Source organism: Vombatus ursinus, unplaced genomic scaffold, assembly GCF_900497805.2.
Source record: "Vombatus ursinus unplaced genomic scaffold, bare-nosed wombat genome assembly UNPS02007284.1, whole genome shotgun sequence".
Lineage (NCBI taxonomy): Eukaryota > Metazoa > Chordata > Mammalia > Diprotodontia > Vombatidae > Vombatus > Vombatus ursinus.
In genome coordinates, this window is record NW_020947062.1 from 12115958 (window position 1) to 12142671 (window position 26714).

At 39.5% G+C, this 26714-nt stretch overlaps 1 protein-coding gene across 1 annotated transcript; it reads left to right on the forward strand.

The window, feature by feature from the left end:
* Window positions 1-281: 281 nt before the first annotated feature.
* APOPT1 (apoptogenic 1, mitochondrial) lies at window positions 282-20720 on the forward strand. Its single transcript, XM_027849034.1, has 5 exons — window positions 282-410; window positions 10577-10774; window positions 12217-12280; window positions 17174-17264; window positions 20529-20720. Exons 1-5 carry the CDS (start codon window positions 282-284, stop codon window positions 20629-20631), a joined length of 585 nt encoding a protein of 194 aa, XP_027704835.1. The 3' UTR covers window positions 20632-20720.
* The last annotated feature ends 5994 nt before the right edge of the window (window positions 20721-26714 follow it).

Here is a 26714-nt window from a genome sequence, read left to right on the forward strand (position 1 = left end):
CCTCCTCCCTCCGCCCCCAGCCTCCCCGCCCTGGGAAAGCCCTACACACCCTGGGAGGGGCGAGGAGTCGCTCCGCCCCGCGTCCCCGGGCGGGGGCGGCCCCGGCTGCCCTAGGGAGCCCTGCCGCGCCGCCGCCGCCGCCGCCGCCGCCGCCGGTCACTGGTCCTCCCTGGGCGAGTACACAGTCGGCTCCGGCTCCTTCTCCGGCTCCTCCTCCGCGGCCGCCATTTTACGAGCCTGCCGTAAAGCGGCGCGGTCGAGGCGGGCCTGAGAGGACGCCGATGGCGGCGGCCGCTCGGGTGGGCTGGAGGCGGGGGCTCGCCTGTGCGCCCCGCCGCGGCTTCGCCTTCCACGGCCGCCGGCCCGGCCCGGAAAGAGGGCTAGAGCCCGAGGACTCGACGCAGAGCCGGGTAACCAGGGCGTCAGCGGGGCGGGCCCGGGGCCCCCGCGGTGGGAAGAGGCCTGGCGAGTACGCCGCGACCGGCGGAATGGACGCCGGTGTCCCTGCGCCCGGGCCCGGCGGGAGGGTATCAACGAACCTCGACGTGTGTGTGCGTGCGTGTGCGTGTATGTGTGTGAGTGACTGACTGACTGAACCCCCACGGGTGTCTGTGTCACAGAGCTTCGGCCTGGTGGGAGTAACAGAGAGACACTGAGCCCCGACGCGTGTCTCCTCTGAGCCTCGGCCTGGTGGGGGGAGGGGTGGAGAGCATGTCACTGAACCCGGCCACGGGGAGGAGGGGCCGAGAGAGTCGCTGAGCCCCGACGTGAGTCTCTCACTGAACCCCTGCCGAGTGGGAGGAGGGACGCAGCCCCGTACACGAACCGATCAATCTGGCTGTGCTCCGCCCCCCCCCCATGGGAATTGGAGAGAGTGACATTGAACGCCGAAGTTTGTCTCTGTGCCCTGGCCCGGCCGGGAGAGGGGTGACACCGACCTTGACTTAAGGGTATGGAGGGGCAGGGGAAGTGTCACTCAACCGCTGTCTGTGTCACCGAACCTCGGGGGGTGTGTGTGTGTCTGTGTCCCTAAACCTCACGTTTATATGGCCCAAGCCCCAAAACCACTGCCTCTCTATTCCTGAATTGTGGCTGAGTCACTAAATCACAGCACATTGTCACTGATGCTTCGGGACCCAGAGAGGCCAGGTCCTCCTGCCGAGCCTCCCCTGTGTGGCTTAGGGTGGAGAACAAAGAATAAACGATCAGATTGTGACTGTGTTTGCTCTGTCTCTGCGGGGTGCTTCCACGTAGGCATTAGGGGTGTGTGTGTGACTTATGTTGGGTAGAGTGACCCTTGGCCAGGACCCCATCCTTTCTGTTCCCATCTTCCCTGATACAATTTATATGAGATGAAAAGTTAACACCTAAGAGCTCCTAGATAGGAAAATTCCTAACATTTAGGCAGAAGTTTGGATCTGTCCTAATTTATTGCTAGCTAACCCCAGGTCTCACTATGTTGGAGGGGAAAATCAGGATATAGGAAATGTTTCTGTAAAAGAATAGACCAGAGTATGTTACAGTGTCCACCATTGTATTCTGAGCCTTCTTCAGCCCTTGAAGAAATATGGCTGGTAGCTTCAGCCAGAGTCTTCTCTCTGAGATGCTTTTAGGGGCCCAATCTCCTCCCTCCCATCTTTCATTTCTCTGCCACTGCTCAGTATTAGCTTCGTGGTTTTGTGTGTGTGTGTGTGTGTGTGTGTGTGTGTGTGTGTGTTTGCTGCCATGTGAAAATATTAGCTCACTGACTGTCACTCTGCTGAGGATGTGATATTTAAAGTATAGAAATGCAGTATAGAGAAGCAGTGTGGCATCGTGGACAGAGAACTAGCCGTAAGGCCAAGAACGCTTGGTCAAGCCTGCTCTCTGACACATTGGCTGGTTGTGTCACTTAATCTTTTGGTATCTTAGTGCCCAGAGCAGCTAGGTGGCCCAGTGAATAGAGACAGCACCAGGCCTGGAGTCAGGAAGACTCATCTTCCTGTGTTCCAGTCCAGCCTCAGACACTTAATAACTGTGTGACTCTGGGCAAATAACTTAACCCTGTTTGCCTCATTTTCCTTATCTGTAAAAAGAGCTGGAGAAGGAAGTGTCAAACCACTCCAGTATCTTTGCCAAGGAAACCTCAGATGGGGTCACAAAGAGCCTGGTGAGACTGAAACTACTGAACAACCACAACAAGCTCCAGGCCGTAAGTTGGATGACAAGTTGCAGCATTTGTAGGGGGAGTTTCCTCACCTGTTGAGTTCTCCATACCAATGAAATCACAGTAATATTCTATTACATTCATATACCACAATTTGTCCAGTTATTCCCCAGGTGATAGACACATACTTTATTTCCCTTTTTTTACTACCACAGAAAGTGATATTCTAAATAGTTTGGTATGTATGGGGAGCTTGTCATTTATAATGAGATCTGAGTTGAAGAGTATTGATTAATATAGTAACTTTTACCAAATAATTTCAAATTGATTTCCAGAACGGTTACCAAGTATTTTAATTTGCTTAGCTTCCAGCAGCATCTCCAACACTGGCTATATCTTGAAGATAGGGACCTTTTTTTTCCGCTTTGAATCCCCAGTGTTTAGCACAATGGGTGACACATAATGGGTGTATAATAAATACTTGTTGATTTTATCATCTTTACGAATTTGATGGTTGTAAAGTGAAAGCTCAGAGTTGTGTTAATATGTTTTCTCTTAGTAATGATTTGGAACTCTTTTCTTACAGTTATTAGCAGTTGGCATTTCTTCTCTTCAGAATTGTTCATATCCTTTACCCAGTGATGCTTTTTTCCATTGCATTATGCTGCCTGAAAACTTGAGGACTAAATAGCTTCTAGAGCAGAGATAGAGGGGAGTAATAGCCGCTTCAGCCACCATCTCTTTTATTACATCAGGATGTTATAGTTGATTGATTTTCAAAAGACTGTTTACATTGCATTATAGTTCTAGTTAAGGTGATAGATCTCTACTGATTTCCCTAGAGTGCTCATTCAGACTTGGGCTAGCTTCAGAGCAAGAACTCGTATTTACAAGGTAACCAAATAGCCTTAGGGAGCATCAGTCTGTAAGAGCAAAACTCATACCAGTTTCTTGAGGGAGTCATACTTGCTACATGGGGGAAAAGTTTCATTATTGAAAATAGTTTCGCAAATTTACTGTCCCCTGCCCCCTCAACTACTGTTTTATTATCTTGGTACAGCGTAGATATTTTATGTAACTATACCATTACAATCTTCAGCATTGAAATGTTAACTAAAGGATGCTATTTATATTTCCTCCCAGCTGTGTAACTACATGTTAAAACTACATTATAACTAACTGTTCAATTGACATTAATGGAATTTCTGGGTCTGTGAATAATACAGGCTATGCAGTATTATTTTTATTTGAAAAAAATGTCAAGAATAATGTTACTTTGCAGAATTTGCAGTTGTGTAGTGAGGAGGAAGACAGATACAGTGGCATTTTTTTGTACTACAGATCTGAAGATCCATTTTTCTAATTTGCTTTCATGTTATAGCAGAAAAGCAAAAACTTCTATACTTAATGCCACTACTATCTCACCACCCACTCTTCAAAGCTTTACAATCTGGCTTCTAACCTCATCGTTCTGCTGAAACTGTTCTTTTAAAGGTTATCATTGATTTCTGAACTGCTAAATCTGATGGCAATTTCAAAGTCCTCATCCTCCTTGACCTCCCTGGAGATTTTGTTATTGTTATTCGCCACTGCCTCCTTGATATTCTCTTTTCCCTTGGCTTTCTTGACCTTATGCTCTCCTGGTCCTCTTCCTACCTCTTTGCTTCTCCTCCATTGTCCTTGCAGCTCCTTCATCCGTTTCCTGCCGGTCTGTAGCCTCCACTGTTATTGCCTCTGATTCTGCCCTTCGGGGCCAAGTAGAACAATTCTAATCCGTCTTTCGAAGGAGAAATAGCCCTTCAAATACTTGAAGACAGCCCTCCTTCCGACACCCCAACACTCCCACCCACTTCCAGGCTAACCACCACTGGTTCCTTTAACTTATTCTTTTATTTCATGGTCTTAATTGCCTCCTATTTAGAGTTGGAAAGAACCTTTGAAGTCATCTAACTTACTCTCATTTTACACATGATGAAACAGAAGCCTCGAGAGGTTATGTGCCCAAAGTCACATAGGTTTTAAGTGACTGACTTGATTGGCTTTTCTAAAATATAGCATCTAGAACATAATATTCTGGATGTGGTCTGACCAGTGCCAATGATCTCTTTCACTTTCTTGATACTACCTCTTTTTTTTTTTTTTTTTGGGTGGGGCAGTCAGGGTTAAGTGACTTGCCCAGGGTCACACAGCTAGTAAGTGTCAAGTGTCCGAGGCTAGATTTGAACTCGGGTCCTCCTGACTCTAAGGCCGGAGCTCTATCCACTTCGCCCCCTAGCTGCCCCGATACTGCCTTTTTTTAATGCAGCCAAAGGTCATATTAACTTTTTCAGCTGGCAGATTCAAAGATCTGTGGTCTCCTCCATTTGGAATCTTGTGATACAGATTGCAGTTTATCCTATGCTCTTCATCCTGTGTAACTCTTGTTTGTGTTCTCTCATAAATTTGCCAAAGTAGATCCACCCAGCAAGCTAGAGGCCTTCACTTTCTCTTGACATCATGGTGTTCCACCTATCATTTCTCCCCATGTCTCCAGCCTGTCTCTTCTTCTTTTCAAACATTTTCTTAGTGACATCTTTTACAATTGTCTTTCTGTATTCCTGCCCTTTCCACCATGCACCACTCCACGTCTCTGTGTTATACTCATTTTTAATTCTTTGGAGACTGTTGTATTCTATGTTCCGTTGACATGCAGCCACGCTGGCAGAATGTTTGCAGGATCATATCTATAGCTATCTATCTATCTATCTGTGTGCATACATAAATATATACGTATACACACATACACATACATATTATTTTATATATATGTTACATATATTTATTGAAATCCTCAGGTATGGTTGTAGTGAAGAAGAAAATTGATCCAAGAACTTTCTCCTTGAGAAAGCAAAACAAATGACCTGGAAACTGGTGGAATTTTTTTTGATGAGGAATTGGCCTGCGTAATAAAGGAAGCTTAAAGAGAGGTTGCTAAATGACGGTGGCAGATGGTCAATTTGAAAGTGGAAGGATAAAAGTATGCCAATTTTTCCATTCTCCTCATCCGCTTACATGTTTTATTAATTCACTTTTTTTATAATACTGTCACTTTCCAATGACTTCTCCCTCCCTATAGAATGCTTGCTTATAACAAAAAAGTAGTCTCCCAAAACAAATCAACACATTGGTCATGTCTATAAATGTATGTGTCATTCTGTACCTATAGTCTACCATTTCTCTGCCAAGAAGCAGGAGGCATATTTTGCCATCTGTCCTCTGAAATCAAGATTGGATACTGCATTGAACAAAGTTCTGAAGCCTTCAGTGCTGTTTCCTTTTCATTATTGTGTTTATCACATACCTTATCCTCCTGGTTCTGCTTATATAACTGTCTTAGTTCATACAAGTCTTGTGAAGTTTTTCTGATTTCTTCATAGTTGTCCTTTCTTACAGTAAAATAATATACCATTAGATTTGTATACCCACATTTATTTAGCAATTTCCCTGTTGGCAGGCACCTACTTTGCTTATAATCTTTGCTACTGTAAAAACTGATGCTGTAGATATTTTGCACATATGCAATCTTTCTATAACAGAATCACAGAATTTGAGAGTTGGAAGGGAGGCCATCTCCCATATACAAAACCCATATACAAAAGGAATCTGTACCATAACATACCCAACAAATTGTGGGGTGTGATTCTTTTAGCACCTTCTGCGCCCTTTCCTGATTGTCATTGTAGAAGCCATAGAGTACCATTTAAAATTTTTCTTTATTTCATAGGTTGCCATGGTAAAAAAAAAAAAAATTATCAGGTGGCCAGCCTCTAATTAGCTAGTTTGCTCCTCAAAAAACAAACTCACTTGGTTTGTGGGGTCATACACAAAGCCCTTCAGTGTATGCAGGAGTATACATTCTGTCCACACCACAATAAGGCATCAAAGTAGGGCTTTGTAACTGCCCTATCACACCATTAACTTATATTAAACTTGCAGTCCCCTAAAATCCCTCATTTTTTTTTACATCAGTGGGTGACTCATTTATCTCATATTTATAAATGTGATTAAAAAAGGGTAGGACTTTATTTTTCCTCTATTAAATTATATCTTTGGATCATAGATTTTAGAGCTGGAATGTCATCTAGTCCATAACCCTTGTTTTACAAACAAGAAATTTCAGGCCCAGAGGTGAAAGTGACCTTTCTAAGATCTCACATAGTGGCAGAAGCAAGGTTCAAACCCAGGTCTTGTGACTGCAAATCCAGCATTCTTTTAACTGCACCATGACGCTTCTTGACCTTATTTGATTTAGTCCATCATTCTAGCTAGTTGAGATGTTTTTTGGATCTTGACTCTGCCTTGCTATCTTAGCTATCTTCAGGTTTGGACCAAGCCTCCCATGCTGTCCTTGTGGACAAGATAAAAATCGTTACCTACAAATAGATGGATTCAGATTTTGTTGAATGACTAGACCTATAGAGTAGTTCTGAGGTCTATGCTAGTTAAGCTTTTTTTTTTTTCTGTAACTTGAAAAATGGCATAGAAAACATGCCTATCAAATTTTGTACCTAGCATAAATCTGGGAGGTGAATAACATATTGGATGACAGAGTCAGAGTCCAACAAGATCTCATGAACATGGGGAAAAATTAAGAAAGATAAAACATAATGAGGCTCAAAAAATTAGCTTTCCAAGTACTAGTTGTTGGGGGGGAGCACGATGAGAAGAAGAAGGAATCATGGCAAAAAGAGCTGTTCAACTTGAAAAAAACTTGATCTTTTCATAAACTGCAAGTTTAGTATGTGAATCAACACTCGAGTATGATAACCAAAAAAACTAATAGTATTTTGAGTCCAGAATTGTGTCCAGAGAGGCAAGAAATAGTCTATATTTTACTCTGATCAGACCATGTCTATAGTTTTGTGTTTAGTTCTGGGTGCCATGTTTTAGAAAGGATGTTGACTAGCTGGAGTGCATCCTGAAAAAGGTAAACAGAATAGTGCAGCACCTCAAAATCATGCCAGATGAGGGTCTGACATCATGGTGGCCATTAAGCATTTGAAGGATTATCATGAGGAAGTAAAATTAAATTTGTTCTTCCTATCCCCAAAGAACAGATCTAGGAACAATAGGTGAAGAGAGGCAACGCTGAAGAGTTGCAGAGAGTAAGGGAAGACTTTTTGACAATCAAAGGTTTGATGACCACCTGTCAAGGATGGTATTGAGAGGATTCTTATGCAGTTATAGGTTGAACTTGCTGCCTCCAAGTCGCAGCACTGGCTGCACGTTCACTTATTCCCTTAACTCACTGGTGGAGATGGGGGAGTTGGAATACTCCTTCCTCCTCATTGCTACTTATGAGTTCTCTACCTACCACTAGTACTCAGTAATCTTTCTTCCTTTGATGTTCAATCAGTCCATATATACCAATCACTCAAAATTCCAGTAACTCTTGTCTCCTGACATCAGACACTCCCCTTCTTTCCTTGGTGAGTCTGGTGCCTGGCTCACAGTCTTTCCTCCCTACTGCTTGCCCTCATACTACAGGACTTCAATATACATACTCCCTCAAACACCCTAACCTACTAGTTCCTTAATTTATTCATTTCCTACAGCCTACTCCTCCATTCCGCCTCAGCCATGCAGAAAGATAGTGATCCAATCTTAACTTGTGGTCCAAATACCCATAAAAGATTCATCAATAGATTTCAGGGAATCTTTGAACTTGGATGGGAAAAAATATATCTTTATTTTTATTTAATTTGTTTCCTTTATAATCTTCTATAGTTTAATATATTTAAAAACATTATTCTCAGGAGTCTAGAGGCCTTACAGTATTGCCAAGAGGGGTCCATAACCCCTGCCCTAGAGTAGCAGATTATGGTTAAGAACCCTTGCCCTGAGTCAAATTTATAAGAATACAAGTCATTCTCTAATTGCTAAATGGTCAAAGGATATCAATAGATAGTTTTCAGACAAAAATCAAAGCTATCTGTAATCATATTAAAAAATGCTCTAAACCACTATTGATTAGAGAAATGTAAACTAAAACAACTCTGAGGTACCACCATATACTTATCAGATTGGCTAATATGACAGAGAAGGAAAATGACAAACATTGGGAGGGATGTGGGAAAATTGGGACACTAGTGCACTGTTAGTGGAGTTGTGAATAGATCTAACCATTCTGGAGAGCAATTTGGAACTATACCCGAAGGGCTATAAAACTTTGCATACCTGTTGATCCAGCAATACTACTACTAGGTCTGTACCCAGAGAGATTTAAAAAAAAAAAAAAAGGAAAAGGACCTCTATATACAAAAATATTTATAGCTGCTCTTGTTGTGGTAGCAAAGAATTGGAAATTGAGGGGACGTCCATCAATTGGGGAATCGCTGAACAAACTGGTATATGATTGTGGTGGAATACTATTGTGCTATAAGAAATGATGAACAGTATGTTCTTAGAAAAACCTGGAAAGACTTAAATGAACTGATGCAAAATGAAATGACCAGAACCAGGAGAGCATTGTGCACAGTAACAACAACATTGTGTGATGATCAATTGTAAATACAAGGCTTAGCTATTCTCAGCAATACAGTGATCTAAGACAGTTCAAAAAGACTTTAGTAAGGTGAGCCTAGTGATCTAAGACAGTTCTAAAGGACTCATGATGAAAAATACTATCCACCTCCAAAGAAAGAATTGATGGGGTTTGAATGCAGATCAAAGCATACTTTTTTCACTTTCTTTATTTTTCTTGTTTTGTTTTGTTTATGGTCTGTGTTTTCTTTCACAACTTGACTAATATGAAAATATGTTTTGTATGACTGTGCACGTTTAACCTATAGCAAATTGCTTGCCTTCTCAGTGAGGGGAGAGGGGAGAGAGGGAAAAAATTTGGAACTCAAAATTTTAGAAAACAAATGTTAAAAATTTTTACATGTAATTGGAAAAAAAAATTTTTTTAAAAAGAACCTATGCCCTAGAATGTCCTTAGATCTTCAGTTCATAGTATCTTCAGTTCTAGAGTTTCTAGAAGAAAGAGCCAGGTAAGAGCTGGCAGCTTTTCACTCCCTTTACCTGTGCTTTTTCTGACCCACCTGGTGAGATCTCTCTGTGAATACCCACAGGTTTCTGGATATTCTTTTTTGTGCCATTCTAGGCTTGATGACCTACTTAATGTGGTTTTTCATAAGATTGCTTCATCGCTATTCATTTTGGTGCCCTTTTATATCTTTGTTGGAAAGAGCTGGGCATCTCTATGACTTTTTTTTTTTTATATCTGATTATAGAGCTTATAAGAGCCAATGGAATTTGTTGAAGGGTTGGCGGTGATGGTGACCAGGTTGCCTTTGTGGGGGATTAATGGGAATGGAGAAAAACTTGGGGCAGCAATTCAAGATGTCATAACCTGTCAGAGTAATAAGTGATAAGTGATGAACTCGGGTGGTGGTTGTGTGAATAAGGAGAATAGATCAGATGAGAGAGATATTGTTAGGAAAAAAGAAAAACAGGGGCAGCTAGGTGGCACAGTGGATAGAGCACTGGCCCTGGATTCAGGAGGACCTGAGTTCAAATCTGGCCTCAGACACATAACACTTACTAGCTGTGTGACCCTGGGCAAGTCACTTAACCCCATTGCCTAAACAAAAAGAAAAAAAGGAAAAAAAAAATGAAACAAGCAAGATTTGGAAATTGATTGAATATTTGGAGGAGAACCAAAAAGAGAACCAAGAGAGAGTCTCTTACATGCTTGCTTTTTCTCTATTGCTTCATTTTTTCATCTAATTGGTATTTTGATGAGTCAGTTATTTCAAGCAGGGTCACTCGGTGGCATAGTGAATAGAGTGCTGGGCATGGAGTCAGGAAGAATTGAGTTCCAATCCAGCCTTAGACACTTCCTACCTGTGTGACCCTGGGCAAGTCACCTATTGGCCTCAGTTTCCTCAACTCTAAAATGGGCATAATAATGGTACCTATCTCCCAGGGTTGTCATGAGGATCAAATGAGATAATAATTGTAAAGCGCTTAGCACAGTGTTCCCTATACCATGTCTTCTCTGTTTGTGCAATTCTTATCTGTGGTTTCATATAAATACTATGTGGAGGATTTACCTGGTGCTCTGATGACCTTCTTTTTGTTCTTTTAATATTTAGTGGTAGTGTAACATTTTGGCTCCTCATCTTATTATCTGATGCTTTTTATTCTTGACATATGACTGGATTGTTCCTTTTGTAGTCATATGTTCTCAATAATATCTTTTATGTCACTCTTTGCATGTAGATAATCATAGATAACATGCTGTGCCTTGCTTATGCCCACTAAAGCTTAAGAAGAAAATTAATGAGGGAGTTTGGTAAATCCAATTTGTTTATTAAATTTAAATTATTGTTGATGTACGTTAGTTATTATTCCTTTTAGTTAATATTCCTTTCCTTCTTCTTAAAGGTGCCAAGATTCTGCCCACCCAGAAAATCTTGCAGTGATTGGATTGGACCCCCGGATAGATATTCAAACCTTCGACCAATCAAATTTTACATCCCTGAAAATGAATCTCCATTGGAACAGCAGCTTAGGAAATTAAGACAAGAAACGCAAGAATGGAACCAACAATACTGGGCAAACCAGAATCAGACATTTAGTAAGGTGAGCCTAGGTTTTAACAAAATACAAGTTAGGTTTTTGACCACTTGGTGGTGCTAAATGTACCTTTGTTTCTTTGGTTACTTGGTAGATTACATTTTAAAAATCTCATTTCACTGTGTAAAAATAGTTTGAAAAGTGGCATTATTACTGTATTGTAGTTTTGAAATTGTATGCACACATTATACATAAGGAATCTGAATGTGTGTATAGAGTTGTTGTTTTTGTGTAAATTGGCCACATTCTAAGATTTCATACATAACTTTTTGTACACAATTGAAAAGAAATATAAATTTTCATATTTAAATTGGTGTGTTTGTGTGTGTGTGTGTAATATTTGTATCCATTCTGGTGAGCTATCAAAAATGTGTGTTTGTTATCCTATTCTGTGAGTTTATAAGCAAGCTCTGTACAACCCAAAGTTTATTTTAGAATTTCCTGTGCTCCTTGTCCCTATTAAATGCTTATGAAACTGAACTGAATTTTGGTAGCATAAAAATATGCAAGGGAATAGGCAGGAAATCTGGGTCTCAAACTTCTTAGATTTCTGTGTGTTATATTCTCTTTGGAGATGTGGAGAATGAAAAAGAGAAGGAAGCAATGGAGAATTGGGGAAGAAGAATTAGGATAAGATGGCATGAGTAATAACCAGTAATTAGCAACCCATTATGGTGATTATTAACATTTCTAATGATCTTCATTACGTTACCAAGTATAAATGATTATTTATGAAAGAAAAGCAGTTATAAAAACTGTTTAAATAAATAGAAAGCAGTGAATGAGACTGCCAGATATAGGCAGATTCAGTACAAGTCCTTTAGTGTGTTGACTTAGCTCTGAGTTGGTATCATGCAATTCATCACTTATTTATTAGACATTTACTCTGTGCAAGGCTCTATGCTAAACATTGTGAATACAAAAATGAAAACTCTATGATCCCTGATGTTAAAGATCTTAAAAATATAGTAAAGAGATAGGATACATCCACCAATAATTATACTATAAGTTAGAATGTGATAAATGCATAGGACAAACCAACCAGAGAGAGATTGGGGAGGAAGGGATCCCTTCTTTTGAGATGATGGCATGGCACCCAAGTAGCATCTTGAAGTAAAAGAGCAGGATTTCACCAGGTGGAGATGAGGAGAAAGGGCCTTCTAGTTGTGAGGGATGGTCTGCTTAATTGTGAGAGGTGGGAGAGACTAGGTAAAGAGAGGAAGAGGACTAGTCATCCATTCTGGGTATTAGCCTAGGCCCACCTGAAGTGTGACCCTGGGGTGCTGGCACACCTGGCCAGGCTGTGGGCACGTCTTTCAATATAACAATACGTGAAGGGAAATAGAGGAAAATTAAGTCTGGGAAGAAATATTGGAGCCAGTGATAAAATGATTGTCTTCCAGGACAAAGTCATACAATTCCAGAAAATGACAATAATCGTCTTTTAGGAAAAAGAAGAATTTATTCACTCAAGATTGAAAGCTCGAGGTCTGGGATTGAAAGATGAAACAGGTTAGTTCAATGGTCTTTTTTTCTGTTATAAGGATGCCGTTTTAATAATACTAATGTATAGTCTTTCAAAGTTTGCAAAGCCTTTTACAACATTTTGGGATCCTCACAACAGTCCCGTTAGGTAAGTGCTGTAGCTGTTATTCTGATTTTACTAAGGCCACAAGAAGTCAAGTGACTTGCCCAGGGTCCCCCAGCTAGTAAATGTCTGAGGTAGGATTTGAACCCAGGTCTTCCTGACTCTAAATTCAATGCTGTGTCCACTAGGGCAACTATTTGTGACTTGCATTTTTAGGAGGGCACTTTAGGATTATGCTCAGGGATACTTTGATGGCTTTCCCTCAAATGATTCAGAATGTAATCTATCCAAACTTTCTCAGCCTGTGCAACTTTGTTCATGTCTTCCTATAAACTCAATGTAGTAGAGGTCTTTCTTAAGGTCTTTTAACATTATGGAGATATCAGAATGACAGGCAGGCTATTCCCTTGCTCTCAATACATGACCTTTTCTGATCATATATTGCCCAGTTGATCTCTTTTAAAAAGGCCATTTCATGTACTCAAGTCGTCTTTGATTATACGCTATGGGCTATTTATTTACATATGCCCAAACTGTTAGATCCCCCACAGTATTGATACTTGAGAGACGACGGTGTTTCACAATTCATAGTCATGTTGGCATAACTGTCAGAGTAACGGTGTTTAAAAGAAATTTTTGATCAGAGGCTTATAGATAGAGAGCTGGAAGGGACTTCAAAGGCGAGCTAGTCCAGCACTCTCATTTTACAGGTGAAGAAGCTAAGGTCCATGGAAGTTAAGGTTCTTGTGTTGAGGAGAACCCTGGAATTGTTGGAAGTGCTCCTCCCTTTATTTTACTTTTATTTTTAATGTTTTTATTGATACCTTAATAGACATTAGTGTAAATTCTCATTGATTCTCCCTGTTCCTCATCCATGGCCAATGAAGTACAACTGAACAAAACAAGCCAACATATTGATCACATCTAATAACATATGTCTTATTCTGCACTGGAAGTCCACCACCTCTGTTGAGAGGAGAGAAGCACATTTGAGTCCTCTGAATTCAAGGGCACTACATTGACCAGAGTTCTGATGTTATTCTATTTATTTTTTTAAAAAATCTTTTGACTGAAGTCAGGAGGACCTGAGTTCAAATCCGGCCTCAGACCAAACACTTGACATTTACTAGCTGTGTGACCCTGGGCGAGTCACTTAACCCCATTGCCTAGCCAAAAAAAAAATCTTTTGTTGGTGTTTTTTTTTAAATATTACTGTCACTTCCTCCTGATCGTTCCCTCCAAATGCTCCCTTGTAACCAGTACAATCAAACATAATACATCATATCTAAAAATAAGTGCCTCATTCTGCATCTCTAGTCCAAAAGCTTCACTATCAGTCTTTTGAAGTCATGATTGGCAGCTACATTGATCAGAGTTGAAGTCTTTCAGTTCAGTATCATTTTCCTTTTCTTTATTATAGTAGTCATGTAAATTATTGGTTCTGCTTACTTCATTCTGCTTCAATCTTTACATCTTCCCAAATTTCTCTGAATTCTTTGTATATATATCATTTGTCACAACACAATGATGTACCACAATTTGATCAGCTGTTCTCCAGTTGGTAGAGACATCTATTGGGTTCTAGTTCTTTGCCACTATGAAAAGTACTGCTACAAATCTTTTTGTGTATGTGAATCTTTGCCTCTTAGGAGTGAGATTGCTGGGTCAAAGGGTTTATACAAAGGGCATAATTTCAAATTGTTTTTCAAAGCAGTTGAATTGATTCACAACTGTACCGACTGCATTACTGTTCCTGTCATCCCATAGCTCCTCTGGCATTTACCAGTTTGTCTTTTTATTTCTTTGCCACTCAGATATTCTATTTGCATCTTGTTTTTGGTGATTTCATACATTGTCATATGATTGTCAGTGGCAAAGAACTCACCACAACAACTTTTCTAAACCTTTTCACCCATCCTCAAGCTTCCTCTCCTTCCACCCTCTCAGCTGAGAACCCTATATCATATTTCACTGAAAAAAAATTGAGGCTATTCACTGTGAGCTCTCTCTTCTCCCCTCTTCCTCATCTCGTGTCACTAAGATGCCTTCTGCCACTATCTCCTCCTTAAGCCCTGTCTCCCATCTCTTTTCCACAGCTAACCCCTCTAGGTACACAAATGATTTCATTCCTCTTCATCTTTTCCAGCAGATTTACCTCCTCTATCACCCCCACTCTCTCACTCATCTTCAATCTCTCCTTGTCTATTGGCTTTTTCCCTAATGCCTACAAACATGCACATGTCTCCCCTTTCTTCAAAAAACCCTCACTTCATCTGTCCACCCCTGTTAACTATTGTGTTATATCTTTTGCTTTTTTGGTGAGGCAGTGAGGGTTAAGTGACTTTCCCAGAGTCACACAGCTAGTGTATGTTAATGTGTCTGAGGCTGGATTTGAACTCAGATCCTCCTGTCTCCAAGGCCAGAGCTCTATTCACTGTGCCACCTAGCTGCCCTTATTGTGTTATATCTTTCCTCACTTTTGTGGCTGAGTTTCTCGAGAAGATTATCTACGATTGATGCCTCTACTTCCTTCTTTATTCTCTGCAGTCTGGCTTCCAAGTTCATCTTTCAACTGAAACTGCTCTCTCCAAAGTTACTAGTAATCTCTTAATTGCCAAATCTATTGGCCTTTTCTCAGTCCCTTTTTTTTAAAAATTACTTATTTTTAGTTTTCAACATTCACTTTCATAAGATTTCAAGTTCCTTTTCCTCCTCCCTCCCCAAGATGGCAGTCTCCTTCTTTCTTGACCTCTTTGCAGCCTTTAACACTGTCAGTCATCCTTTTACCCTTAATACCCTCTTTTCTCTAGGTTTTTGTTGACATTGCTCTTTCCTGGTTCTCTTCCTACTTATCTCGCCACTCTTCAGTCTCCTTTGCTAGATTTTCATTCAGGTAGTGCCTGTATAGTGATCTTTATCTTCTTGAGGTTACTTATCTCTACAGCCTCAGTTCCTGAATTAAAGCTTCACGTAGTGTTTCCTGATTCAGATTTGTTGTTCAGAGCTCTGGATCTTTAGGGCCCTTTGATAGGACAGAATGCTAGAGACTTCTGATTACCTGCACCTGGGTTGGCCTGGTCTGAGTGCTGTCATGACTGCATTGGTCACTGACATTCCAGGCAGCCAGGGTCCACGATGTGGGTTTCCAGCCTCTCTTGGGCTTTCTCTGGAGAATCCTCTACTCTTGATATTTCAGGATACAGACCCTTGCATTCTATGGGTGTCTCTGGACAGTCTCTTATCTGACTGGGAAACTTCTGGCTTGTTTGCCTGTGTTGGAGCTGGTGTCAGCTTTACCACTGGCCTCCTTTCTGTTGCTCATGGGCTACTGGCTGACTTCTTGTGAAGTTCTAGAATAAAAAGCATTGTAATTTCTCATTGGATTTCTTGATCATTATTTCATCTGGTTCAATTTTTAGGTTTTATCCTGGTGTAGGTATGGCCATTCCAGCAGCCATCTTGGCTGGAAATCCTACCAAATTAAGCAGCCCACATCTTCAGTATCTCCCTATTTTCTCTAAGATAAAATACACATTGTCTGTTATATAGGACCTTCGAGGATGTGATTCCAACCTGCCTTTCTAATCTTATTTTTTTTTTAAGTTTTATTATGCTTACTGTTCCTACAGTACTGTCATTTCCCCATATACTACCCCCCCCCCAACAAACCAATACAGACCTTGTCCAACAACAGCACCTGGCCTTTGAAGAGCACTGAACTAGATGTAAATAGAAAGATATCAAAGATAGAAAAGTATATGTCCACTTTAATTATTATCTTTAGAACCCTTTGTGTGGCTCTTGACAGAGGTTGGGAAACTACAATCCATTATCTGCCTCTTGTGCGGCCCATGAACTAAGAATGGTTTTTGCATTTTTAAATACAATAAAACTTTATTTAAAAATGTAAAAACCATTTTAAACTCATCTGTTTTTGTAGGCCACAAGCTTTGGTTCAAGAGCCATGGTTTGCCAACTCCAGTTCTAGAGTTTTTTAAATATATGTAATAGTTTTAGGATATATATATATACACACACATACATACACATGCATATGTATGTATATATGTGTCATATATGTATACACACACACGTATACATATCCACACACACAGATATATAGCCTCAATATCCTAAAACAACTACTCTTCCTACTCAGTGTATCTTAATGCTATTCTAATGGAATTCTACTATGAATAAAAGATAAAAATATTTCCAGGTCCCTTCAGCTTTAGAGGTGTTTAATAAAGCTGCCAATAAGGATTGGCAACTAGGAAGTCATTTTGATGTAATATAATAACCTCTCCCCTGAGAAATAACCTGAGGGGCAGCTAGGTGGTGCAGTGGATAGAGCACCGGCCCTGAAGTCAGGAGGACCTGAGTTCAAATCCAGTCTCAGACCAGGCACTTGACACTTACTAAATGTGTGACCCAGGGCAAGTCATTTAACCCCAGCTGCCCTGCAAAAAGAAAAGAAATAGCCTGAAACCACAGTTATTTCTAGTAAGATAAAAAAGCTGTATGATATGTACACAATCTTGTGCGTACACGAGATTGAATTTTGGACTAGGATGCCTGAAAGGGAAGAGTCTCATCTAGTGACTGTACTTTCTCATAATGGTTTTGCATTTCTTATTTTATGTTGTTTAAAAAGTAAAAAAGTTTATGTGATAGAGATATAAATCTGAAGTTATATATTTTCCTTATAATTCTTTAAATGACTTGAAGCAAAACTGAACTCTGCACCCCAGTTACAGTAGCAAAATCTTTTTCTCCCTAAATCTGTACCATTGTTTTACGTCTAAATTAACTTTTAGGTAAAAAAATAACACTGAATGCAGAAGAAATGGCTGATTTTTACAAGGAATTCTTAAGTAAAAATTTTGAGAAGCATATGTACTATAACAGGTAGGTGTATCCTTTTTATTCTAACACAGCTGAGGAATACTAAATCCAAATGGTTTATGATTGAATATTAGTTCACATCAATAGTCTTTTTAATATTCTCATCTTTATGCAAGAGGCACACATTCCTACCACCAACCTACTTACCAGAATTTTTAAATGAAATGATTAGTTTAAATAGTCTTACTTTGACCTTCTTCATGGTCTAACAAAAAGATTAAAGGTCTGAAAAGTATCAGATAAGAAAGCATTTTAGGAATATTCCATCCCAATTCTTTAGTTTTATAGATAAGGAAACTGAGGCCTCTATAGGTGAAATGACTTGGCCAAAGTAGCAAAGCCAGGATTTGGCCTGGTGCTTCTGATTTCAGATGGAAATAAATTTTCTTTCTACCACACTAAATTCCTAAAATGTATTTCTAAATGCTGATTTAGTACTTTGAATTAGGTTTTTAGTCAAACAAATACCTGTTACACTTAATTTCTGTCCTCAGCTTCTGATTTGTGCACATAACAGTATTCTCTATAGGTCTCTAGCGTGACTGCCATCCTACATGACCTAAAATCTTTCTGGACAAAGCTTTTGTGGAAAGTAGAATTGGAAAAAAAAAAAAGAGAGAGAGAGAGAGAGAGTAGAGTTGAAAGTAAATACAGCCAACCTTAAGCAAAGTTGTGAAGTGGGTGAAGTCCACAGCCTTCTCTTCTTTGTCTTTTTACCCACTTGGTAACATTCTTTTTTAGAGGCCTAGTACTTTCCTACTCTCTCCTATTCTCTAGCAAAAGAAGGAAAATGTTCTTGTGTCTGCAGATGCTGAGGGATATGTCTATTGGTTCACATCGTACATAGGAGAGTGAAGCTTTGCTGTTAACCCTCACAACTCACTGTGAAGTTGGTGGAATTCTTTTTGTGAATTCAAGTCAGACTTCATTAATCATAGTCATTTATGTGAGCTACATGTAATTATGCCTAATGACCTTGCAATGCAACACAATAATGCTTATGAATTTTATTAAATAACTTGCCTTTTTTATTACCATATGAATCCTCATCCATGTGTGCTTAGTTTTTATAGTTTGTTAATAATGTAATACTGTTGTCTACTTATAACTTATGTACATGAAGTGAGAGGGAATATTGGCGATGGAGTCTTAGCCACAATTGCATAACTTCACATTTTACATTTTTAAGATCTTCTGATGAAGAGTGATGTAGAAGTTAGTATATGGTAGTCTCATGTGTCATAGACTTATTCTAAATAAAACCTAGACAAAATACTTAGTGTCTTCTCATACTGATTTTCATTAAGGCACTGCTTTCCCTTTGAATGGTCATCCATAAATAAATTCACAAATTTACAGAATTCTAGAATGTTAGAACTGGCAGGGACCTTAGGACATAAAATGTCCCAACAGGTAGAGCCTTAGAGCCCATGTTATCCAATCCTTTCCTGTTATAGAGGAAGAAATTGAATCTTAGAGAGAGGAAGCTACTTGCCGAGGGTCACATAGTGAGTGAATGACACAGCCCAGGTTTTCAATTTCTTAGCCCCATGTGCTTTTCACTACAACATGTTCCAGAAGTTTACACATCAGTTGTTTAGAATTCAGAGCACATTTTCTCATAGAAATGATGTTACAAGTTGTAGTTAGGTTCCCAGGCCCTCCCCTGAAGTAATAGAAATTTAAATATTGTTCTCATGTGCAGTGGGTGGTTGTGTAGTTTTCAGAGTAACTATGAGAGGCTTTATGTAATGTGTTGTTTCACATCATCTGCTTGCCGTCTCTTTGCTTTGTGTTTGAGCCCTTGTTTGTTATTTCCTCCTCCTGTCCCAAGTGCTGATAAAGTACTCTGAGCCTGTTCCAGAACAGAAGTCCTGTGTTCACTCATCAGCTCATTTGGCTGAAAGTAATGGCATGACCTACATACTTATTAGCATTCTGGCTCTGAGAGGCTTAGCTTTCAGAATATGGGACCCTTGCCTTGAACTATGGATTCTATATGAGCATTACCAGTTGAATTGGGAACTAACTATAGTAATGATAAATGCAAGTTTCAGCATATTCTTGAGGGTTATTTTAAGTCAAGTAAGACTATGATTATGCACGAACTGCAGCAGTATTTGTATTTAGGCAATTTGAAGATTGTCTTTTGGGGAATGAAAATAAAATGGAAGAAAAACTCATAAAATTGAGGACCAGTAAATGAGAACAGAGGACCTCTATAATCTTTCTCAGGTCAGCATTAGTGATAAATGGATCTAACCACTTTTCTGGCCATTATTGGTGAGGAGGTGGAGCCTGTCTTTTTCTCCTTTGAGTATGAAATGTGCTGCTTCTGTAAATAGGGTGCCAGAATCAGGCATTGTGGATGCATACAGTGCAGGCCCCCATCAGCTCCCACAGAGCTTGTCCTGGCACTTCATTGCCTATTCAACATACCCCTTGTCATTCATCTCCAGAGTCTTTTTCCCCAGACAAAGCTTTCTAAAGTGTATAGAAAATCCATCTAATTTCTGCATTTCCTCCAGAGGCCACAAATGTTCCTTTTTTCCTGGAAACCCAAGTCAGGAATGGAGCTTACATCACCAGAATAAGCAAAAATAGTTGGACAAGTGGCTTAATCCTGCTTCATTTTGAAAGCTAACAAAGTTCTCAGGAGAATGATGGACCAAGTCTAATAAAATGAAATTTAATAAAGGTAAATGTAAAATCCTGCATTTAGAGTTTAAAAACTCAACAGCATAAATGCAGGATGGAGAATACAGGGCTAAACAGACAATAGTTCATTGGACAAAGGCCTGGAGGTTTAGTGCACTGCAAACTCCATATGAGTCAAGAAAGGCTAAAAGGCGGATCTCTGCTTCAGAGTAAGAAATGCTGCCCCTGCAGGTAGTCGGTTCCCATTACTGGAGGTGTTCAGGTGGAAGCTGGATATTCTATTAAGGATTCTAGTACAGCTACTTCTAGCTGTGAAATTCTGTGATTCCCTGTAATTATGTACATGATTTTTGGATATTAGATAATTTAAAAAAAGGTCTCTTTAATGATAAATACCTTCATTTCCTTCCTACTGTTTAGTTGTAATAAATATTTAATGTTTTGGGCAGTTTAGGGAAAGGGGAAAATTATTAACAAAGGAGGATAGTAAGCTGAACTCTTTTGAGTTTTGGTGCTGTGTTTTCTCTGATGCTTAGAATATTAATCATAAGCTACTATTATATGTATATATATAATGTTCCTTGTTCTTTTTCTTGTGGTGAAATATAGAGACTGGTACAGACGTAATTTTACTATCACCTTGTTCATGGGAAGAGTGGCCTTAGAGAGGATTTGGAGGAGGCTTGGATTCAAACAGGTGAAGAACAATTAGAAGCACACCTGTGTCTGCCTTCATCAGGTCCCAGGCTGGTCATCAGGTTCAGACTCTGGTGTGACTGTGACATCCTGTTTACCTCGAACATCATTATATCATATGGAAGTGACTGACAAACTCAACTTATGTGGATGATTAAAAAAAATTTTTGAAATGTAACAAAAAGGCCTTCAGAAGTTTTTCCATTGAGAGTCGTTTTTGTATTCTCTCCCACAACAATCTGAGCAATTAATGTAATTTACCTGAACTGGGACAGATTGCGGAAGAATTACTTTAAGGCAGAGGTGTGGCCCACGGAACTCACAGGTCTCAGCTTGCTTTTGCTCCACATGACTTTTTTCCTGATAGAGATAAGGATTATGGTTACTTTAATTCCTGAGTTCACAGTTTGGGGGTCAGCATGTTTTGAGCTGATACTCAGGCTCTATAATTCATTGCACCATATTTGCCCAATACATTCTTTTAAAGTAATTGGCATTCTCAGGTAATTCTGAGGTAATTAAGCCATCATAACATTAACTATCCCCAGTGTATATATCCACATGCTGATCAGACATTGTGTTGGTTGGCAAGGTTTTAAAGAAATACTTAGTACTTATTTTGAAATTCATATCCTTTGAAACAAAGGTTTGAAGTGTGACTATACTGTAATTAAAAAGTTGTGAGGTTCTTTTTTTTAATAAATGTAAAAGAATGTATACTTCCAAATGAAACTATTACTGTTCAAAGTATTTCTGGAACTCCTCTCTAGAGGTTACCTCCTAGTCTTTTGAACATTTTCATTTGTTAGCACATCTTTACCCTTGAAATTCCAAAAATTGGAATTTTTGAAACATTGAGAGCCATGTCTAGCAAATGAAGTGGGTGATACTGCTGGTTGGTTCAGTTTTAGGTTCCAAACAAGCTGTGATTCTAAAATAATGAGTGGTTTTCTTCTGTGGCTGGTTAAACTAGCCCTAAATGTCCTAAAAGAGGTTTCTAGAATTGCCTTTAAGGTGCCTTTCAACTCTGAGCCTCCTGTGTTTTAAACAAGGGCAAAATGGTAGCCATGAGTGTACCTCTGTCGGAGGATGACTACTTTGAAAAGGGGAAACACATTTGTATAAATTCTGGTCTGTTAGTTAAACTAATCACATTGCTTTAAAATTACACTTTGGGCTCAACCGTGTAGTGAAGACTACAGTAATCAGCAGTCTCATCCTGTAAAACCACTCAAGATTGTAAGCACATTGCAGAAGATATTAACTGTTTTCTGACTACACTAATTTCTGTCACCATCCCATTGCACTTGCCACCTGTCTGCAGGGCTTTTTAAGACCCTCCCATACCCCAGCCAATATGCAGATAGCAGAGGAATTGAGCTTCCCAGCTCTTTCAGTGACTGACATCTCAGCATGAGCATATTCCTCTGGCCTCTTTTCCTCTGTGGCCCGGAAAAGGGCAAGTAGATTTTAAGGAAGGAAAGATTTTTTTGAGGTAAATGTTAAATGTGGGAGGTAAACATATAGCCCTTGCTTTAAATTTACACAGATTTGTTCTCAGTGTAGAATTAGTAGTTGTTAAATTCCACTTTAAGGTGGGGAGCAAATGGTTGGCAGGTGTGAAGGAATAGGATGTATATGAAGGGCAGTGGAAAAGGAGTGTTTTTAGCTGTGAAAGTATGAAAAGACATGATCACATGATTCAAATCTTGAGAGGTTTGAGGACTTTGCATTTTTATTCTCTGCTAAGGTTTGCATCTTAAGACCAAGAAATGGTTTTGGGGGAGGGACTTTTTTGTTTGTTTTACTTGTTTTTTCTTTTTTTTTAATTAAAAGAAGTAGTTAAATATTTATCTTTAGGCAGAAAAAATAAAAATGGTTATTTTATTTTTAAAATGTAACTGAGAAATCACATTTTTCTTCAAAATATTCAGGTCAATCGATATTCATTAGAGTGTCAGAGCTGGAAAGGACCTTAGAGATCTAGTCCAGTCTCCTCTTTCATAAATGAGGAAACTGAGGTCCAAAGAAGACTTGCTCAAGGTCAAGCAATATGTTGGTGGCAGAGCCAGGAGAAGACACAAGTATCCAGATTTACAAATCAGCATTTTTCTATTTTCTATCACATCTTGCTGCTTCCCATCATGTGTTTTATGTTATCTTAATCTACTCTATATTAAATATTTTAAGGACATGTGATTTTCTCAAGTGGGTCCTCCTCTGAGTAATGGAAATCACAGTCCTTTTACCCCTTAGTTTGGTATTGGAGAATTGGTGTAGCTGAAAAATTCATTACCCAATAGCCATTTAATCCAGCTGCTGCTTGATGAGCCTTTCTGAACTAAACAGCAGACAAACAGATCTGTTACCTGCAGTTGAAACCATTCCAGCCTATTAACAGCTGCCAGGGCTTCCATTAGCATAGTATTTGAAAAGCCTGGGTCACCTGCATGCCTCTACACAGCTCTTTAATCCATTAAGTTTGCTTAATAGCCTGTGATCTCCATGCTGCTGTGACAGCAACATGCATGTTGACCTAGTAAAAGAAGCTATTTTATCCTATTGACTTAAATCATCCCTGCGGTGAGCCCAGTGCTGATTAATACTTGACAAGCAGTTCTGCCGAATAAGGCATCATTGGGCTTTCAGTACGAACCCCTGGAAAGTAAGAATGAAGAGTTCCAGTACTCTGGAACTGGCCCATTGAAAGTTTTCATATAAATATTGTGTTCCTCTCAAGAAGAAGATTACAGAACATATGTTGAAAAATTCAAGACATCTGACTTGAATTCACAAAAGAAAGAAAATGTCTCCAGTTTCACAACAGGTTGAAGCTTATTGTCAGGGCCCTTTGAAGTTTGGAGTTAAAGGTATCTGGTTTAGAAAATGTCATACTCCTTGACTGTCCTGGCCAGGGGTTCTGGAGCTTTATTGAGCAGAGAGCTCCTTGCAGATATGTTCCATCACCTTTAAAATTTGGCCCAACCTCTGCTGAATTTGTATGCCCTTGTCATCTGTGTTGAGGTCATCTGGTGTTGAGAAAAGGCCATACGGTATAATAAGGAAAGCACTAAGCTGAGAGTTAGGGAAATTCTAATTTTGGCTCTGACCCTTCATCCTTGTGTGACCTTGGGAGAATCGCTTTTTTCTACATCTCAGATTTCTCTTCTGTAAAGGATCTATATTCCAGCATACTTCTCCCAATATCTTTTTCATCTTACAGAGTTTTTGTTGGTAGGATGTTTTTAGCAACTGAATACATAAATCTGATTACTGAAATCAAAATCGATCAGATCATCTTTTAAAAAATAATGGTCATGTCTTAATGCCAAACGTTAACTTGATTCTTTAGTGTCAATTCTGTTTATTACTAGAGGTATAAATGTGCTGATGGAATTGGTAGGAAATGAGGAGGTACTCTGGCTTTGATCTTTTCCTGAATTATAAATATTTGAGCTAAGCACACATTTTAATGTTACCTGATGCCACAGATAAGCAGAGGCAAATAATTTCAAGGTCATTTTGAATTGACCCTGATGTCTATATGTCACAAAAAATTTTTTTAATATCATTTCTTTTTAAAAGAAAATCTTCCTCTCAATTTTCTGTAGCATCATAAATAACCATATTCAGCTTTTAGGACTTAATTTTGGTTTTATCAGTACTTGAATTTTTAAATATTTGTTAGTGGTTACAAATGTTATATTTTTCATTTTGGCTTTACCCACATGTTTCCATTTGGTGGAAATTATTCTGTGATCTAGGCTTTAAAAAAATAAATTAATAATTCTGTGTTTTCCGTTTCTTATTTTTGGTTGTTTTTATAGATATTAACTTCACTTTCACTTTTGTAACAACAAAGAAATGCAGGTATCTAGCTACAGTGAAGATGACAGTCTTCCCTGGCTGCCTTAGAGTGAGAATCCAGAGTGAAAGAGTTGGGGAGGACCAGCATGTCCAAGCTAGAAGGGACCTTAGAGTCCTAGGGCCTGAGCTGAGAATCAGAGCTGGAAAGGACCGTGGACCCCCTAGAGCCATAGAATGTCCACCAAAAGAACCTGCCAACCATACACCAGACCCCTTATGTCACGTGTCCTTGTGACATAATCTAATAGTCTGTCTTCAACCACCACATTTGACAGGTATGGGAAGCAAGCCCAGAGAGAGGAAAAGGCACTTGGTCAAGGCAACCTAGTGTGTTAGTGGCAGAACCAGGGCTAGAATACACGTCTCCTGTGTTCCAGGCCGGTGTTTCTCCAGGTGTACTTCTCTTATTCAAAGTGTTCTGTAAACCGTGAAGGGCCTTGTTAATTATAAAGCTCTGTGTTCTCAGAAGTTATTAGTACAGTGCCTGTTATTACAGGAGCAAAAACTAAAGTGTGACTCGCTACTTTTGGACAATCCATGCCATCGCCAAAAGCAAAAATCTAATACGTGCATAATTTAAGTTCTTTTTCATCTAAACAAGCACTGTGTTGGAAAAATCCACCTATAGAAGATAAGGCAGTGGCATGTTATGACTATTCCCTGCAAAGTTCTGTAGAAAGCTAGTTTCCCAGGCCCCAGCAAAAGGCAGTGACTTAAGTACTGTGGTGTTCTGGCAAATACTGAGATAATAATAGAAGCTCATTTAAAGATAGCTTCACTTGTGCCTTTTCTTAGGATCACAGGATTAAGAACTGGAAAGAACTTTGAGATGAATGTTCTCCCCACCTCTCCCCTCTGCCACCATTATACTGATGATGCCCAAAGAGGTGAAGAAATTTGCCTAAGGTCACACAGGTAATAAAGCAGTCAGGATTCAAACCCAAGTCTTCTGTTCGCAAATCCAGTACTTTTCCCACTGTATCTCACTGTCCCACCAGTGCTGTTTTTGCTGCACTTGACTCTGTACTCCCAAGAACTACAGGTTTCCACATGAGGTATTTTAGAAGTTGTATCCTTCAGTTGACTTGAATTCCTATCTCGGTATCAGGCAAAGAATATGCATTTTAAAAGCAAAACATTTCATGAGGACTGAAATGCAAAGAAAAAGGTGAAATTACACCTTAACACATATTCCCAGTGAGTACAAATTCACCCCCAATTTCCCCCAGAATGGGAATCAGTATTCCCATCAGTATTCATGCTTGCCAAATGGGAAGAGAGATTTCTCCCTCTCTCTTTCTGGAATCACAGTGGAAGAAGTGCCTTCAATGAAGGCATCCTTGCTTGAAGACTGTGCCTCCTGACGTCAGGTACCTCTGACTCAACTCTCCTCTCTTGGTAGCTATTTCTTCTTACTTCATGGGGCTCAGAAACATGCCAGGATATTGCCATTACAGTCTCCTCCGTGTGGTTTCCCTTTCCCAAAAATCTCTTCATACCAATAATGGCCTTTTCCTTATGATGCAATTGTCCTGCTCCTCAGGCATATGGTCATATTTGTAATGGAGTCTTGGGGACTTCTCCCAGTGAAAAATCTTTCTCTGGGTCCACATATCATGAGAGCTATGGTCAGATATACAACTGATAACCTTTTCATTCGTTCAACAGATTTTTAAGTGCCTACTATGTGAAGAGCATGGTGCCAAATGCTGGAGGATTTATATATGTCACCACCCTTTGTAGCTGGGGGATTACCTTCTAGAAGAATATATTCCATCTCTTGACAACAGTCAACTAGTTAGTATTTCACAAATATGCTACTCTAATGTTGTGACAGGCTTTAGCAACTTTACCTCTATGGGTTTGGACCTTCATAACATCCTGTTTCCTTTATATATTTCCAAAAGATTCAGAATTTGACTAAAAATTTCTGGACCCTAAGCTTTCATTACATCACCACCTCAATTTATAAGCTGATCAAGGATCATGGGATTTTAGAAATAGAGCAAAGGGGCCTCAGGGATGACCTTATCCAAACCTCTCATTTTAATGATGATGAAAAGAATTCCTAATGATTGTCAGTGTGCTCCTGGGTCCTTCCTTAGCCTGGGTGCACCCTCATACAATGTGTCATTTCACCAACTTCCTGTAGTATGTTTCTTGGATCTCTATAGGCCTTGGTTTGGATTCCTCACTTAAGCTTCTGGTTTCCAGCTTCTTTTCTGCCCTTTC